This window comes from Helianthus annuus, chromosome 17 (genome assembly GCF_002127325.2).
Source record: "Helianthus annuus cultivar XRQ/B chromosome 17, HanXRQr2.0-SUNRISE, whole genome shotgun sequence".
Lineage (NCBI taxonomy): Eukaryota > Viridiplantae > Streptophyta > Magnoliopsida > Asterales > Asteraceae > Helianthus > Helianthus annuus.
Genome location: NC_035449.2, coordinates 170,954,121 through 170,974,309, shown reverse-complemented (window position 1 = coordinate 170,974,309; position 20,189 = coordinate 170,954,121). Strand labels below are relative to the sequence as shown.

The 20,189-nt window shown below is 35.8% G+C and overlaps 1 protein-coding gene across 2 annotated transcripts in view; it reads right to left on the bottom strand.

The window, feature by feature from the left end:
* LOC110925976 (proteasome subunit beta type-2-A) overlaps positions 1-20,189 on the bottom strand; it is a 40,646-nt gene continuing 20,457 nt past the window's right edge. The window contains exons 1-3 of one of the 2 annotated variants that reach the window (XM_022169762.2): positions 4,432-4,731; positions 3,093-3,216; positions 1-482 (exon numbers count right to left, since the gene is read on the bottom strand). In XM_022169762.2, coding sequence (XP_022025454.1) covers positions 168-482; positions 3,093-3,216; positions 4,432-4,589 — 597 coding nt within the window. In that variant the 5' untranslated portion in view covers positions 4,590-4,731 and the 3' untranslated portion in view covers positions 1-167. Of the gene's footprint in view, positions 483-3,092; positions 3,217-4,431; positions 4,732-20,189 lie in introns of those variants that run through there. The other variant, XM_035986575.1, reaches the window with a different exon arrangement.

Here is a 20,189-nt window from a genome sequence, read left to right as displayed (position 1 = left end):
TCAAAATCTTGCCTCAACAACAAAGTTTCCCATTCCAGAATGATATAACAAAATAACAGTTCAACAATCACATAACCAATGTTCAGCTTTTAGTCCCTAATCTTCACCAAGAACAGAACTAAAGATCAAACCAGACATAGTTTAAAAGTATTACAAACAAACATTATTTAATCCTTTGTTGTCCTACGCCACGAGTGTTCGCGGGCCCCATCTTGGTCCACGATCTTGATGATAAAATTCTGAGGAGCCACAACAAGCCTGGACCGGATTTCCTCAATGCATTGGTCAGCAAGCTTGATCGCTTCATCAACGGTCATGTCTGGGTGGTAGTGACGGTCCATCATGGACAGTGCAAAGTATGACCCGTACCCAAACGCAGCCTTATCAACTTTGTGCAGGGTTGCAATGTAGTCTATGAAGTATAGAGATGGTCCTGTTTCCTTGTCGTAGCCCGCTAGCACGATGTTGACCATGTATGGATTCTGCAAAATCAATCAACTTCAGATTAAAAAAATCTGCTCAACTCAAAATTGATTTTATCAACTCAGGAGGCTATTAGATGTCTCCCTTTACACAAAAATATCCTTTTTGGTCATTTTAAATCATTTGAATTTATAATATCAATACGATCAATTCTATTAAATTATCTGACTCTGATTATTCAGTAGCATATAATCACTTTCAAACTACTCATCCAAACACTCCTCCTGACATAACCAATGAATCTATAAATTTAGGGCTGTAAACGAACCGAATGTTCAGCGAACAGTTCGTGAACCGTTCGGCGGGAAGTTCGTTTATGTTTGTTCAATTAGCTTAACGAACGAACATGAACAAAATATTTCGTTCGATTAGCTTAGCGAACGAACACGAACACATGTCTCGTTCGTTCGACTACGTTCGTGAACGTTTGCTAATATGTTCGGTTACGTTCGTTCGTGTTCGTTTAATTATATAAAAAAATAATAAACAATAAACCATTTATCTAAACATATTGAAAACTTGAAACCCTATTTGTTTCTTTGTTATCTAAAATTTGGACATTCTAAAACATTTTTTGGGATAATTATGTGTAAGTTAGTTAAACTTGATTCATCGTTTGGTGGTGTAGTAGACTTCTTTTGTTTTGATTTATCATTTGATGGTTGTATTTATCTAGTTATATCCAATGTTTAAGGATAACAATGTTTTTATTTTTTATTTTCAAGTTAAATGTTCGTTTGCGTTCATTTTTATTTGCTTGTGTTCGTTTGTGTACGAGACCAGTGTTCACGAACTGTTTGTGAACAACTGAATTTCCTTAACGAACGAACACAAACATAAACTTATGTTCGGTATGCGTTCGTGAACAGTTCACGAACATGTTAATTTCCTTAACGAACGAACAAGAACATGGCCTTGTTCGTGTTCGTTCGGTTCGTTTACAGCCCTATATAAATTAGTACATTACAGACAAAAAGCAGCAAGAAACAGTTGAACAAACAGTTTAGTACTTCCACATAGAAACCTATGGCTAGTTAGCAGCCATAAGATTGATTTGTGACTGCTTAGTTTTTTGCAGCTAAAAGTAAGAAATAACACAAAATATGCCTGATAACTAAGGCCATTGGGTGTGGTTTGGTTAGTCCCCAAAGAGACTACCCGCCACGTAGGCGCCACCTCACCAAGGGAACCCATAATAAAAACCCATATAATATTAATATATTAATAAAGGGGAGAGAGAGAAGTCAGAGGGGGGCCCACAACTTTGCCTCGTCGCCTTCGTCTTGCAGCTGCTGGGAGTGACGCGACGACCCCATGAGGGGCGGTGTGCGACGTGGGGGACGGACCGGGACGGGGAGGGGACGACCCCCACACCCGATGGTCTAACTGAAACAAGTGGTCATAATATATTGCTCAAGTTAGGGGTGTGCAATAACTGAACCGTTAACCGAAATCGAACCGAAAACCGACAAAACCGAACCGAAATTAACCGAAAGTCGGTTAACGGATATTTTTTTTACCATCGGTTTAACCGAAATTAACCGAACCGAACCGAATCATTTATTTCTAGCTTTTATACTTCTATTTCATGTATTTGATATTTTATACTTTCATTTCATGTAATAATACCTCTATTTCATTTATTTATGCCTTCATTTCATTTATTTATACCTTCATTTCATTTATTTATACCTCCATTTATGTATTTAAACATCTATTCATGCATTTATACCTCCATTTCATTTATTTATACATCCATTTCATGTACTTATACATCTATTTCACGTATTTATACCTCCATTACATGTATTTCTAAGCAAAAAAAATAACCCTTGTTTGAATTGGTTATTAACCGAACCGAACCGAAAACCGACAAATTAACCGAATTAACCGAACCGAACCGAACCCTGCACACCCCTAGCTCAAGTCGCTGAATCTTGAAAAAATGGCCTCTGTTAGAGGCGGCAAAATGGGTGGGTTGGTTAACATGCCGAAATGGATTCAAGACAAAACAGGTAGTTGTACAGGTCAAACGGGTCAATTGCGGTTGGGCCACAGCACAACCAACGTTTCCACCTCTAGTCAACCCCTCATAAAAACTAGCAATCATTTCATTTCGATGCTTGTTTCCATCTACTAAAGCAAACTATGTTAGTGAAAATAGAGATTATAATGTAAAGACTGAACCACTAAAAAACCTCCACCAGTTCATACCGATGCTAATTCGTGTGTCTTAAATTTTAATAACACGTTTCTAGAATTTGAAAGATTTGTTAGAAAACCAAAGTAGTAAAGCCACAGATAATATTGAAAAAAACTGAACCCCACATCTTTGTATCTCCATACAAAATTCAGTTCCAATAAAACATGACATAAGTACAAAGTTAAATATCAAACAAATCCTTATAAGTAAACTAGAAAAGATGAGCAACATGACGAACATTTTGTATCTTCAAATACGTGACAATAGAAAAAAGGTGAACGAAAAGAACAACTAGTGACAGCAATATAGACCATAAATGACAGATACAGATAAAAGAATAGACGGATACCAAAATATGAAGAAACTTTTTTTTTCCTCAAACATTCATAAAAGAAAGAGATTATACCTTTCTCAAAGCTGTGGCAAGCTCACCGCGCATGAAATTTGCAGCAGCCTTGGTAGTCAACGGAATCCCGTTTCTGTAATGATATAAAGATACATTCTTCTGTACATACTCCGTGAATTGAGCTCTAAAATCAAGAAATTAAACATAAGATAATTACACTATGACCCAAGTAACATATCATGTATCTTGTGATAAGAGTAATCTTCTACATTATAATCGAGTAACCTCATCATGTATAACAAGAAAAATTACTGATACATCCATACAATTAACTCCTGAGTTATGCAGTTAATATCGGTGATATATTGGTTACCGGTCCCCATGTAAAATATCAATGTTGTAGAAGGCGCTAGGCGCTAGTCGGGCGGTGAGGTACCGCCTAGGGATTAATCGGGATTAATAGGGATTAATCGGAATGGGAACTTTTATATGTAATTTTTCAAATTTATATATGTATACACAATAATATAAAAATAATACTTCAAAATTCACATAAATACTTCAAGTTTCAAATAGTATGGTTTAAACATAAGCAATTAAACTTGAACATAACAAATCAAGTACTTAGAAATTCAAAAATTAACCGACTTTTGACCGACTAGGACCGATTTTGACCTGGACGATTTATTGGCCGATTTGCTCAAATTTAGGTGATGAACAGCCGATTAGCGCCTAGGCGCCGATTAATCGGCTGCCTACATCGACTTCTGCGACAGTGCAAAATATCGGTGTCAAAAATTGGTACCGATATCATCGGCGATATTGACCGATATTTGACCGATTTTCCTGATATCAGTACCTTTCTTCTCAGTCCTACCATTCGTCTTTCTTCTTATTGCTGCTATTAGTGTTTTAAGTCTTAATTGTTAGTGTTTTAAGTCTAAATCAGTTCCTAGTTGCTACAATTGTTAGTGTTTTGTGAGTTGCAAAAGGTTAATTTGTTAATGGTAGCATAGTATACTAAATTGCTATATATATAAATTATGCAAGATGTTAAATTACCGATATCCCACCGCGATAACCTATTTCTCAAATATCGGTCCTTGACGAAATCCGATTTTTTACCGCACTAAACACAACTATTACCTTCATAACTAAAGTGTGTTTTCTCACTCAATTGATATGGTAACAAATTTTCAAGTAAAATCAAATTACTAAAATACAACAATTAGTTGCATATTTCTTTATCCTCAAACGCTAAACATCCATTTCAAATTTGAAGCATACCCTAATTTATGAAACACAAAACCCTAATTAAATCCATCCGTATTTGAATGAAACTACATCATGAATTCATAAAATACAAAATGTAAAAGAGAAAGTAAGAAGAAAAACTGACCGATCACCAGCTTCACCACTGGCGCCCATTAGTTTGTGCGAATCGAGAACCATGATCTTGTCTTCGTTAGATTTGTGAACCAGAATACTGTTCACTGCCGATGAGTCAGCTACCACCAATGCAAACCCTTTACCCACCATTCCAAATACGCATTCCATGACTGTTGATCGATTAATTGGGAAATTAGAATGAGAATTGAGACGAAGTGAGTATTTATGACGATGGGAAGTGACTTGGGGGAGAAGAGAAGAATAGATGACCCGGAAATAGGTGGGTCGGGTTTTCTCGTACCCCGGCCCATGTAAAGTTTAGCCCACTTATGATAATAAACTCATAAAACCAACACTTTGTTGATATAATCTAGAGATTGACAAAAAAAATTGGGTTGGGCCCATCAAACCACCTTATAATCCAACCCGACCCATTACACCAAAAAATCGGTTTGGACCCTACCCAATTTGAAAAACATGTCAAATAACCGGGTTTTTTCTTTTGTCTCAAACTGATTTGAACCCGAACCCAATCAATTTGATAGGTTCGAACATCTTTCCTCCTAAACCGGTTAATAACCAAAACTGGTTTTTTTTTTAAATAGATTTGTATACCTTTAAATTATTTTCTATTAATGGACCCTTTGTGTCATTAAAGTTTTATTTCAAACTTTTTGGTTAAACAAAGATATAACTCTAACTAGTTTAAGTAATCGTGTGTTACATGGATTGTCTCACAATAAATTATACTACCTATAAATGTTGACCTAAACTTTTAAATTAAATAAGCGTTCCATTACTATGGTAAATATTTAATTACAATAAATTGAAAGAAATAAATACAAAAAATATAGAAACAACTGTGATGGAAAAAAAACATTAAACCTAAATATCACATAACTGAAGTCGTCAGGAAATTGTAGTTGTTGAAAAATAAAACATTTTAAGCATCTCAAATAGTTCAGAATCTGAACAATGACACTTAGGTGGTGTTTGTTTCTCTGAAGACGTTTCATTAAAAAAACCGTCTGCGCGAACTCTTCTTGGTGTAGATTTGGCACAACCACTTCAAAGGTCTGCAGAGGGTTAAGCACCACCATCCACCACCACCGTCCACCACCACCATCGATTACGGGTTAAACCAGATATCCGAAAATTCGGATATCCGAAATTTTTCGGATACTAGTTTTCACTATCCGAATCCGTATCTGAAATTCGGATATCCAAAAATCCAACTTTTTATTTAATTTTTTATTATTATTTATTCATATTCAAAACCGAATAGTTTCCGATATCCGTATATAAGTTTTCGGATATTTTCGAATATTTCAGATATTTTCGGATATTCGGATATCCGAAAAAAACAAAAATTAAATTTTCGGATATTTCGGATATCCGAAAAATCCGAAAATTTTAATCACTATCTGAATCCGAAACCGAAAAATTCGGATATCCGAATTTTCGGATATTTCGGATATCAGATATTTCAGATCGGATTTTCAGATACGGATAGTTTTGAATAACCCTACTGTCCATCACCACCACCGTCCATCACCACCACAACCATCCACCACCGTCCATCACCACCACCGTTCACCACCCACCATCACCGTCCACTGTGACACCTGTGTCACTTCAACCATCAAACAAATGCCAAACCAATGAAATACTGTATTTCATACTTGGGATTTGTATAAATATGTGTATCGTTTGCACATATCAATTCTTGTTCGATTTCAAACTTTAAATCGCTTTCTGGAAGGTTATACGCACACTGATGCGTAATTTAACCAGTTTAATGCAACGAACACTCCGGAATAGTGAAATAGGCTTAACATACCCTAAATAACCTTCACATAACTTAGATATAAGTTTTGGATGGTCTGGTGTGTTGAAATCAAGTTTGTTCGATCGTAGGGACTATTTGTGCCAAACTACGAAACTATACCGATTTATATAGTAACGAACATTCCGGAACTTGATCATAAGTTAAACATACCCTAAATATCCTTTACATAGCTTAGAAATAGGTTTTGAGGGGTTCGGTATGCTAAAATAAACTTTATTGATCAATAGGGACTAAAAGCGTCGAAAAGTGCACAAGTTTGCATTTTCGCGTATATCTTACGTTCTGAATACATCCAAACATCCAAAAATTTATGTAAGCATTAAAATGTTTTATTTTAGTGTTTGGCATGATAAAATTCCATTCGTCGCTTAATTTGGATCGTTTTTGCGTTCATTACGACTTCCGTCGTAATTAACCGAACAACGCAACCGTACGGCCAAATGAACCGACATCCGAGATGTTTTTGAGCGTATTTTGAGTTTCCTATACTTTAAATTTCTTTCAGAGCCTTGAAATTGTGTTAACGGGGCTTGAAAGTGCAAAAAATCAAATTTTACAAGTGAAGGGACCATTTTTGAAATTTCTGACCAGATTCAATAAACCTAGTCAAATTTTGAAGTGTTAATTGTCACACCCCAACCGATGGCAGAATCATCGGGGCGCGGCATTAGGCGAATCAGATTGCTCAAGACAATCCATAACAACTATATTGCGATAATATTTATTATATTTGTTATCCCATACTAACAAACAATACAATCACGTAAGTTATCACAGATTTCTTGTCCTCTCGAACAATTCAAATCCGGCAACCTAGATTTTAGGTGAGTTTCTAGACTTCCTAGCTTGATTTGATGTAGACTTCGACTAGACCTGCAACATACGTTAAAATATTGTCAATACAAAAGTATTGGCGAGTATACAGGTTTGATATGTAATAGTATAATAGATTAAAAGTGCTGCGAATTTCCACATGCATAAACGTAATACACGACATATATACTCACAAAACTGATACTACCAGCTAAGTCCTCGATGCTCGACTCTTCGATGGCATAACTAGACCCCGTCGAGCGAAATAGTACTATACTAGTCGTGGTGGGACGTCACGAGTATAAGTCCTAGCATACATGCAACTAGCATCACGTATATCTATGCAAACAGTTATTCGCAAGTGATAAATTGTCCAATTGAGTCCTCCGTTTGATAAGTTCGATTTATAAGGAACGTATGTTACACCCAAAATTCGATAAAAGGGGTCAAGTATACTCACAGTGCGTATTCGGTTGGATTGACGGGATGGTGCCTGAGAATGTCCTGATTACAGACTAATTACATGAGTATTGGTTACGCGTTAAACGGTATCGAATTACGCGAATTTGGACGAAAATTAAATTGAACTGGCCCATTCGGATGGACTGCTCGATCGAGCAGGCCGCTCGATCGAGTGGGCCTGCTCGATCGGCTGGTCCAGCTCGATCGGCTGGGCCAGCTCGATCGGCTGGGCCTGCTCGATCGGCCAGCCTGTCTAGCTGTTTTCGATGATTTTCGGGTGTTTTTGGTCGAGACGTTGTGGTGACGTGTTGAACAACTGAAATCCCATCAATTCCGACCTGTTTTAACGGCCGGGAATCACCCCGTTTCATCAGAACTGGCCGTTCTTGATGGTTTTTCCGTGTTTAACCCGAAATTGGTCGTCTCTTCGGTAGGAATCAGATCCTTGATCAACACGACACTAAGAATGAGTGGAAGGTCGGTCTAAGCTCTGTTTCCACCGTTTTATGTGTAGATTTGATGTGGAAATCTTGATTATTCTTATGGAGTTTTTTAGATCTGAGTTGTTCTTGGTGGAATGAGGCCAACACTTGAAGTTCATAAGAACTTCACGATGACATCACTCTAGAACATCTCAAATTTGTAACTTCTTGATTGGAAAACATAGATTTAGACGAGATTTATGTAAAATCGTATGGAAACCATTCAGATCTGAGTTGTTCTTCATGGGATGACATCACCCTTGAAGAACTCCATGGTGACATCACCCTAGAACACTCCAAATCCGTTGATTTCACGGTTAAAAGTTGAATTTCGAAAGGTAGAAAGATGAAGGATTGCATAAAGATCAAGGAAGTACAAGATTTGAGTTGAAAACTTACAAGAATCGCGAGAAATCGAGAGATTAAGGGGCTGGAACGTCTTGGTCGAGTAACAGCAGCAACAACAAGTGTTTGAGGGTGATAGAGGGGTATTTATAGGCAAGGGAGGAGAGAAAAGGAGGAAAAGTGGGTTGGCTCGGCCGGCCCATTCGACCGGACTGGCCCGTTCGATCGAAATGCCTGTTCGATCGAACGACTGGCCCGTCCGTATGGAAGCCTCCCGATCCTCGTTTTTGGCGCGATTTCGACTGTTTGGGCCGTATTTTCATACATTTATATAATTATTTAATTATTTATTATAATTAATCACAAAAGGCCGTATATACGTATCTATATAACCAATATTCTGTGCGATGGTCGAGTTACGCGTGCCTCCGAGTGCGTTCTTCAATGTGATGTGCCACAATGATTATCGGGGTACTACTTGCTCGTATTTCCATCATCGTCATGACGGCTGGAGGCATGGTACTCACCCGATAGTCCTTGTTAGCGTTGGTTGTTTACGTTTTGACACCTCACGGTTATCGAGGAAGGTAGATTAAGCCCTCACTCAACATCATCGTGAGTGTTATAATTTATGAAAATAGGTTTGCAATTGCCATAGAATATGCGTAATTATTTGATTATACTTCGATTTAGCGATATATCTGATATAGTTACATTATGATCTTAATCTCCGGTGCTAGGCGTAACGAGTGTATCGAGTAGTAACAACGCACGAAAGTGCGGGTTGTTACATTAATGGTTTTAATCCATGGTTTTGAAAAACCATGGGCTGGTATTTGATGGTATTTTTGGTACTATGGGCCATTCTAGGGGCTCCCATGGTTTACAAAACCATGGGCACATGTGTACGGTTGAGATTAAAGCACGTTATTCGACAAACGATCTTAACGGTTCCATGAAATTTATAAATACCCACCATAGTTTCACTTCTTCGTCACACAAATATGATCTAATGTGCTCTAAGTTGAAGCCTTTGCTTCATACCTGAGCTATTTGGATCAAGATTTGCTTGCGGGGACCCTTTATAAGTATTCCTTCGTTCTTTTATCGCTTTTCGAGTCCGAAAGTCAAACTGTGTTTGACTTTCTGCATTGACCAGTCTATGGTCAACGCGAAGTTCGTTTGAACTTCATAACGTGAGCGTAATCACGATGGTTATAGTCCCTAGTGACTATACCTACTGATTACCACGTTATCTAGGTTAGTGACGAGTACTAGTTTCGGCCAAAATGCGTATTCTCGCGTATTTTGAAACCAAACTACTAAAGATAAGTATAAAGATTATCTATACTACTTTATTAAGAGGACTAGGATTTCTATCCTTTTGGTAATTTTCTATTGTGTACACATCTTTAAGCAACATGTACAAGTGAATCAAGCTATTTTAGAGGGGGTAAACTTGCCCATTCTTCAAAAATTTAAGACACTTTAGGGGCATTTTAGGGATTTTGGCACATGTGTAACCTATAATATTAAGTTAATTGATTAAATTTATTAAGAGTTGAGACCATTGTAACCTATAATTAATATGACATGTGAAGAGTCTAAGCTAATTGCTATTCTAAATAAATTTATGCTTGTGTAACCTATCATATTAAGTTAATTGATTAAATTTATTAAGAGTTGAGACCATTGTAACCTATCATTAATATGACATGTAAAGAGTCTAAGTTAATTATTATTCTAAATAAATTTATGCTTTATAAATTGTAAAATTAAGTATTGAATTCAACTAACAAACTAACAGGCGCCTATTCATTTCTCTTTTTTTTTTTTGAACGACAAATTTGGATCACTGACAGAGTACTGGAGTATCATCGTGCCACCAAGAGAACCACCCGATCATATCCATTCCCACTAGGCAATAATGCCTATACACCAATTCAGGAGGAAACCCAAGAAATCTGGGACCCCCCCCCCTTTTGTGGGAATCGAACCCATGACCTAATGGTCATAAGCCTTATCCCACCCCCAATATACCACTAGGCTATTATTAGTTTTCCTTTATATTTATTTATAGCTGGTAACTGATGATCATAAATTCATAAATATTTGAGATTGAATTTGAAAACTACGCATATTTTGTAGCTATATATATAACCCACAAATCTCATAAAAGCTCGATCCATTTTCCTTTTTTGCTCCTCTCTTTTCCACCACAGCGAACAAAAACGTGTCACAACCCTCTCCATTTTTACAGGTCTGGTACCGGTGTCTTGGCTTGAACGTCGACGTTTCGTTTAAGAATATTATGATGGGTCGTGGAGGAATTCTAGCAGCCTTAGTATGGTTACGACTGATTGCTCTTAAGTGAACAGGGGCGGACCTATGGTTTGGCCAAGAGGGGCAGCTGTCCACATTAATTTTTTTTTTTGGTTACCATGAGTGAAAATCCCTAGCGCCGGCGTAAAATTTTCGAGTCGACCCGTTTGACCATTATAATATGTTGAGCGGTTACCGTGGAAGAGAATGAAGAGAAGATAAGAAGCGCATGATACTGTGGTCAGTGGCGGATCCAGGATTTTTGTACGGCGGGTTCACTTTTCTAAGTGCTCCAATTTCATATTTCCGAACATAAAAAATTCGGGTCGGTTCGACGGTTCGGATCGGATAAGATTCTTCACATAATAAAAATACAGTGGTACTATTGCACCACATCCACATTCCATTTTGCGAGTCAGTTGATGTCGGTCATCATATGATAGTGGGATCCTCACATGTTAGGCATGTGAGGGAAATAAACTGAGATAATTAACTTGGTTAGTCATAAGGGATTAAACCAGCAACAAAAATAAACTTAAAGGATGTTTTTAGCAAGTTTTAAACATTAAGGCTGGAACCTGCAAGTTTGAGTAAACATAAAGGAAGTTTTGTGCAATTTACTCGCAAAATAATAAACTAAAGCTAAGTATAAAGATTATCTATACTACTTTATTAAGAGAACTAGGATTTCTATCCTTTTGGTAATTTTCCATTGTGCACACATCTTTAAGCAACATGTACAAGTGAATCAAGCTATTTTAGAGGGGGTAAACTTGCCCATTCTTCAAAAATTTAAGACACTTTAGGGGCATTTTAGGGATTTTGGCACATGTGTAACCTATAATATTAAGTTAATTGATTAAATTTAATAAGAGTTGAGACCATTGTAACCTATAATTAATATGACATGTGAAGAGTCTAAGCTAATTACTATTCTAAATAAATTTATGCTTGTGTCACTTCAACCATCAAACAAATGCCAAACCAATGAAATATTGTATTTCACACTTGGGTTTGTATAAATATGTGTATCGTTTGCACATATCAATTCTTGTTCGATTTCAAGCTTTAAATCGCTTTCTGGAAGGTTATACGCACACTGATGCGTAAATTTAACCAGTTTAATGCAACGAAAACTCCGGAATAGTGAAATAGGCTTAACATACCTTAAATAACCTTCACATAACTTAGAAATAAGTTTTGGATGGTGTGGTGTGTTGAAATCAAGTTTGTTCGATCATAGGGATTATTTGTGCCAAACTGCGAAACTATACCGATTTATATAGTAACGAACATTCCGGAACTTGATCATAAGTTAAACATACCCTAAATATCCTTTACATAGCTTAGAAATAGGTTTTGAGGGGTTCGGTATGCTAAAATAAACTTTATTGATCAATATGGACTAAAAGCGTCGAAAAGTGAACAAGTTTGCATTTTCGCGCATATCTTACGTTCTGAATACATCCAGACATCCAAAAATTTATGTAAGCATTAAAATGTTTTATTTTAGTGTTTGGCATGATAAAATTCCATTCGTCGCTTAATTTGGATGGTTTTTGCGTTCATTACGACTTCTGTCGTAATTAACCTAACAACGCAACCGTACTGCCAAACGAACCGACATCCGAGATGTTTTTGAGCATATTTTAAGTTCCCTATACTTTAAATTTCTTTTAGAGCCTTGAAATTGGGTTAACGGGGCTTGAAAGTGCAAAAAATCAATTTTTACAAGTGCAGGGACCATTTTATAAATTTCTGACCAGATTCAATGAACCTAGTCAAATTTTGAAGTGTTAATGGTTTTAATCCATGGTTTTGCAAAACCATGGGCTGGTATTTGATGGTATTTTTGGTACTATGGGCCATTCTAGGGGCTCCCATGGTTTACAAAACCATGGGCACATGTGCACGGTTGAGATTAAAGCACGTTATTCGACGATCGATCTTAACGGTTCCATGAAATCTATAAATACCCACCATAGTTTCACTTCTTCCTCACACAAGTCTGATCTAATGTGCTCTAAGTTGAAGCCTTTGCTTCATACCTGAGCTATTTGGATCAAGATTTGCTTGCGGGGACCCTTTGTAAGTATTCCTTCGTTCTTTATCGCTTTTCGAGTCCGAAAGTCAAACTGTGTTTGACTTTATGCATTGACCAGTCTATGGTCAACGCGAAGTTCGTTTGAACTTCATAACGTGAGCGTAATCACGATGGTTATAGTCCCTATTGACTATACCTACTGATTACCACGTTATCTAGGTTAGTGACGAGTCGTAGTTTCGGCCAAAATGCGTATTCTCGCGTCTTTTGTAACCAAACTACTTTTAGGTATCAAAACCGTTTGTTTTGATACCAAACTTGTTTTCTAACTTAACTAAACATGTTTTAGCATGTTTAGCTCGTCACTTTTAGATTAGTGCTTATTTAGAGTCGTAAGTCAAGCGGTCTAAACAACCGCTTAGACTTTCGAACTAGACCCGTTTGGTCGATCATTAGGATCCGACCAAATATGTTTAGTGACCATAGTTGTAGATGGAATAACCTTCCGAGGTTATACCTTATGGTCACTTCGTTTAAGTAGTTGTATGATAGGTAGTTTATATGCCTTAGGAAAATTACCAAAATACCCTTTTTATGCATAATTGATATTTAAGCATATGTAACCCAAACTTTTGTCACTTAACTGATTATGCAACATAATTAAACATGTTTAGGCATATAATACTTGTCATAGGACTAGTTAGGCGGTCCGAACGCGTTTTACGCGAACGACGCATTAAAGTAACGCAAGCTACCTAAACGGGTCATAATGGGTCGTAAGCACTTAGGATAGGTTTCATTTTAGTATGTAGGCCTTGTTAAACCATATCATATGAGTTCCCACACTCATTTGGTTCACGAGACCTCATACTATCCGATCTCCCGATTTAGGCCCGGTTTATTTATGTAGTTACCAATATTAGGTGCCGTTTGATTCCGTGCTCCCTCTAGCTTGCTTGGTAGTTGTTCAAGACTCCTAAGAACTCCCAAGTGGGTACATAGTCCCCTCTTTTACTGTTTTCAATGTTTTGGGGTGAAACATGTGTACCTATTTGTTATGTTCTTGTTTTCAAAAGTATAATTGATTATACATATTAGTACTTATCTTTTGATAAACTGAATGATTATTTATGGTTTAAACTCTAATTTTTCAAAGATTATAAAATTAATTGTTGGATAGTACTTATTTTATGTTCACCAGACCGGTTGGTAGTATGATATAGTGCTATAGGATTTGACACGCCATTCCTGTTGTCATGGAATGTCTGAAACCAATTTGTTTCTCCATCCAAATAGGGATTGCCTTTGTGGTATTTCTATAGTCTCAAAGGTGTATTTTGATGCACTAGGTCTGAATGAATTCTTAAATCGCATTATTTTTTGTATATTTAATTATACTCTCAAAAGTATAGTTTGATATGCTCTCATATGTGATATTGTACAAAACCAACATATAATTTGTTAAAAATCCAAAACATAGTTTAATATGTTATTCTCAAAATCTAAAACATAGTTTAATATGTTATTTTCTTAACCAAAGCATAGTTTAATATGTTATTTATAAATTCAAAGTATACTTTCGATATACTACTGAAAATTTATTATTTTTAACAACTAAAGTATATTAATATACTATTTATTTAACGACTGGGTTTTGGTTAGTGTTTAGATAGCGGGACGGGTGTAATGTGATAAAAACATGGTAGATACGCCGCTGGTACTTCTTATATATAAGTGTTTTCATCACATTACATACCGTGACGTTATTTAGTACACTTGGGTTAACGATTTTAGAACAAAAATATATTTTAATATATTACTTATTCGACTTTCTTAAAACCAAAGTATATTTTATATATACTATAATCCTTTTTATCAAAATATTGTTTTTCAAGCAATATATTTTATACAAACTCATTTTACTTAGTTATTTTATTACCTATGTATTACTATTTTATATCATCTGATTTTTTATAAATTTTAGTATGATTTATAAAACAAAACCTTTTTCAAGGATCGTGAATACTTTTCTTAAACATTCTTGTTCATTAAACTAATAAGTCATGAATCCTAAAATCAATAAAACCTATGTATGTCACAGGCATTTTTATGCTGACGTACCTATTTTTACACATGTTTCAGGTACTGTTATGTGATGATTGTTGATGCATGCTATACATAGGATGGACTCGTGCCTTAGCGACTTAAAATTTGAAAGATAATAGTTGTACTTACTTGATTGCATTAAAACAATGAGTTCATTTATTCAATAAAACGAAATTATTTATTCCATGGTTGTGAAACAATGATTCTGTTACAACACTCCCCGACGTTTCCGCTACGTTTTGTTGTTTTACGTGGTCGGGGTGTGACATCCACAACCACCACCCACGTCCACCACCCACCACCACCGTCCACTACCAGCACAAGTTATTTTAGAAGTCTGCATACGTTTAAAAATAGACAACCTTCTTCTTCTTCCAGACTACAGAGGTTTGGTCCACATCTTCTTCTACATACGTCTGCAGATGTGGTCCGCAGATTGCAAACATTTTACCTCTTACAGGGCTTTACATAAAGTTTGAAATGAACGAAATGTTGTATTACCTATGTAAATATTAAATTACAATGAACAAAATTTCTAGATTCAAGGTAGCCAAACACACTCATCTCACATGCGCCTGATTACAAAGGTTGCCTTACACAGGGGCGGAATCACAATATAAGAAGCCGTAGCGCGGGCTACGGCTTAACCCCGTATTCGTAGTGTTATTTTTTTTCGTTTTTATACAAAGAATACTTCTAAAAAAATACTTGGATACCCCTAACCATAAAAGTAGGATAGTATTACAGTTTAAATCTAATTCTTTATACAAGCCTAAACATAATTGCTAATAGCCTATTAAGCTAGCCCATTATCCCAAGACCCAAAATAATAATAAAACATGCCCATTTATATGTTGATTATGGGGGGTGGCAATGGGCCTGTTTTATACGCAATCGAATGGGCCCGTAATTTTTGAACAATGTCATGGTTTGTGCAGTCGAAAATGATTTTTTTTTCATAAAGGAAAAGTGGATGACGTGTTGGAACGATTTCAAGATATGAAAAAAAGGACAAATCTATTAGGTATTTGTTTTACTTTATTTATTTATTGTCGTTTTTAATATTGTATGATTGTACTCCTAGGTTCAAGTGCAGCCAAGGGGGTTTTAATACTAACTTGGTAATACTAACATACTAACTACTAACCCGTTAGCGATATCTTAACCGTACGCCGTTCAAAAAAAAAAGCCCTCAAAAAATTAAGTTACAAAATGTTCAAGTGACCAACACAATGACTTTAACTGATGAAATACGAATATCTTACCATTAGAAAGAACTAGGTTAGAACCCCGTGTATTACACGGGTTGATTAAATATATTTTTATATAATAAAAAAGTTACATTTTTAATTACCCGTGTATAACATGAGTTGAATAAGCACGTGTACTACACGACTTGAATACATATAATGTAATCAATTAACACACACACAGTCGTCAAAATACGTTTTGGGTAAAAAGAACTTTGATATACTATTTACATATTAGAAGATTTTACTCTGTTTTTTTTTATTTTTCTATTATTAGGCTATAAACTTATGTATTACAAAAGTCCATTAAATTCACTTATTTCTTCTTTCCATATTCATGACCCATTTCTTTGTACCTAAGTATTAGTTTTTATTCTTCCCTACTTAATACATGTTATCTCAATCAAGTAATCAAAACTAAAGAGGAAAACAATTACAAAAAATGATATGTACTTTTCAATTTGAATTCACATACAGAACTAACATGAGGCTATCAACCTGCAAATATGACTTGTTTGGCATTTAGTCAGCGAAACGCGGGCTGGATCTCTCCTCTGAGTGGATTTGATAGCTCGGAATGAAAAGGGCTTGCTCCAGGTGAATGGCCCCATAAATTTAAGACATCCAGTTGTGTTTGTACTACATCTCCGGTGAAAACAGAGGCAATTTTGCTTGGGTTTCAGGCAGTTTTGCGTTTGCACCACATCCGCATTCCATTTTGCGAGTCAGTTGATGTCGGTCATATTACGATAGTGGGATCCTCACATGTTAGGCATGTAAGGGAAATAAACTGAGATAATTAACTTGGTTAGTCATAAAGGATTAAACCAGCAACAAAAATAAACTTAAAGGATGTTTTTAGCAAGTTTTAAACATTAAGGCTGGAACCTGCAAGTTTGAGTAAACATAAAGGAAGTTTTGTGCAATTTACTCGCAAAATAATAAACTAAAGATAAGTATAAAGATTATCTATACTACTTTATTAAGAGAACTGAGATTTCTATCCTTTTGGTAATTTTCCATTGTGTACACATCTTTAAGCAACATGTACAAGTGAATCAAGCTATTTTAGAGGGGGTAAATTTGCCCATTCTTCAAAAATTTAAGACACTTTAGGGGCATTTTAGGGATTTTGGCACATGTGTAACCTATAATATTAAGTTAATTGATTAAGTTTATTAAGAGTTGAGACCATTGTAACCTATAATTAATATGACATGTGAAGAGTCTAAGCTAATTGCTATTCTAAATAAATTTATGCTTGTGTAACCTATCATATTAAGTTAATTGATTAAATTTATTAAGAGTTGAGACCATTGTAACCTATAATTAATATGACATGTAAAGAGTCTAAGTTAATTATTATTCTAAATAAATTTATGCTTTGTAAATTGTAAAATTAAGTATTGAATTCAACTAACAGACTAACAGGCGCCTATTCATTTCTCTTTTTTTTTGAACGGCAAATTTGGATCACTGACACACTACTGGAGTATCATCGTGCCACCAAGAGAACCACCCGATCAAATCCATCCCCACTAGGCAATAATGCCTATACACCAATTCAGGAGGAAACCCAATAAATCTGGAACCCCCCCTTTTGTGGGAATCGAACCCATGACCTAATGGTCATAAGCCTTATCCCACCCCCAATATACCACTAGGCTATTGTTAGTTTTCCTTTATATTTATTTATAGCTGGTAACTGATGATCATAAATTCATAAATATTTGAGATTAAATTTGATAACTACGCATATTTGTAGCTATATATATAACCCACAAATCTCATAAAAGCTCGATCCATTTTCCTTTTTTGCTCCTCTCTTTTCCACCACAGCGAACAAAAACGTGTCACAACCCTCTCCATTTTTACAGGTCTGGTACCGGTGTCTTGGCTTGAACGTCGACGTTTCGTTTCATAATATTTTGATGGGTCGTGGAGGAATTCTAGCAGCCTTAGTATGGTTACGACTGATTGCTCTTAAGTGAACAGGGGCGGACCTATGGTTTGGCCAAGAGGGGCAGCTGTCCACATTAATTTTTTTTGGTTACCATGAGTGAAAATCCCTAGCGCCGGCGTAAAATTTTCGAGTCGACCCGTTTGACCATTATAATATGTTGAGCGGTTACCGTGGAAGAGAATGAAGAGAAGATAAGAAGCGCATGATACTGTGGTCAGTGGCGGATCCAGGATTTTTGTACGGCGGGTTCACTTTTGTAAGTGCTCCAATTTCATATTTCCGAACATAAAAAATTCAGGTCGGTTCGATGGTTCGGATCAGATAAGATTCTTCACATAATAAAAATACAATGGTACTATTGCACCACATCCACATTCCATTTTGCGAGTCAATTGATGTCGGTCATCATACGATAGTGGGATCCTCACATGTTAGGCATGTGAGGGAAATAAAATGAGATAATTAACTTGGTTAATCATAAAGGATTAAACCAGCAACATAAATAAACTTAAAGGATGTTTTTAGCAAGTTTTAAACATTAAGGCTGGAACCTGCAAGTTTGAGTAAACATAAAGGAAGTTTTGTGCAATTTACTCGCAAAATAATAAACTAAAGATAAGTATAAAGATTATCTATACTACTTTATTAAGAGAACTAGGATTTCTATCCTTTTGGTAATTTTCCATTGTGTACACATCTTTAAGCAACATGTACAAGTGAATCAAGCTATTTTAGAGGGGGTAAACTTAGGGGTGTTCAAAAGTATCCGTATCCGAAATTCCGATCCGAATTATCCGATATCCGAATCCGAAATATCCGAAATATCGGATATCCGAAATTTCGGATATCCGAAATTCGGATATCCGAATTTTTCGGATTCGGATTCGGATAGTGATTTTCAAAATTTTCGGATATTTCGGATATCCGAAATATCCGAAAAATTTAATTTTCATTTTTTTCGGATATCCGAATATCCGAAGTATCCGAAAATATCCGAAATATCCGAAAAATATCCGAAAATATCCGAAATATCCGAAAAATATCCGAAGTATCCGAAAAATATCCGAAAAATATCCGAAAATTTATATTCGGATATCCGAAACTATCCAGAATATCCGTTTCCGAATATGAAAAAAATAATAAAAAAATAAAAATTAAATAAAAAGTTGGATTTTCGGATATCCGATTCATTATCCGAATCCGTATCCGAAATTTCGGATATCCGAATTTCGGATATCCGAAATTTCGGATACGGATTCGGATAGTGAAATCTACTATCCGAAAATTTCGGATATCCGAAATTCGGATATCCGAATTTTCGGATATCCGGTTTTGAACACCCCTAGGTAAACTTGCCCATTCTTCAAAATTTAAGACACTTTAGGGGCATTTTAGGGATTTTGGCACATGTGTAACCTATAATATTAAGTTAATTGATTAAATTTATTAAGAGTTGAGACCATTGTAACCTATAATTAATATGACATGTGAAGAGTCTAAGCTAATTACTATTCTAAATAAATTTATGCTTGTGTAACCTATCATATTAAGTTAATTGATTAAATTTATTAAGAGTTGAGACCATTGTAACCTATAATTAATATGACATGTAAAGAGTCTAAGTTAATTATTATTCTAAATAAATTTATGCTTTGTAAATTGTAAAATTAAGTATTGAATTCAACTAACAGACTAACAGGCGCCTATTCATTTCTCTTTTTTTTGAACGGCAAATTTAGATCACTGACAGACTACTGGAGTATCATCGTGCCACCAAGAGAACCACCCGATCATATCCATCCCCACTAGGCAATAATGCCTATATACCAATTCAGGAGGAAACCCAATAAATCTGGGAAACCCCCCCCCCCCTTTTGTGGGAATCGAACCCATGACCTAATGGTCATAAGCCTTATCCCACCCCCAATATACCACTAGGCTATTGTTAGTTTTCCTTTATATTTATTTATAGCTGGTAACTGATGATCATAAATTCATAAATATTTGAGATTGAATTTGCTAACTACGCATATTTGTAGCTATATATATAACCCACAAATCTCATAAAAGCTCGATCCATTTTCCTTTTTTGCTCCTCTCTTTTCCACCACAGCGAACAAAAACGTGTCACA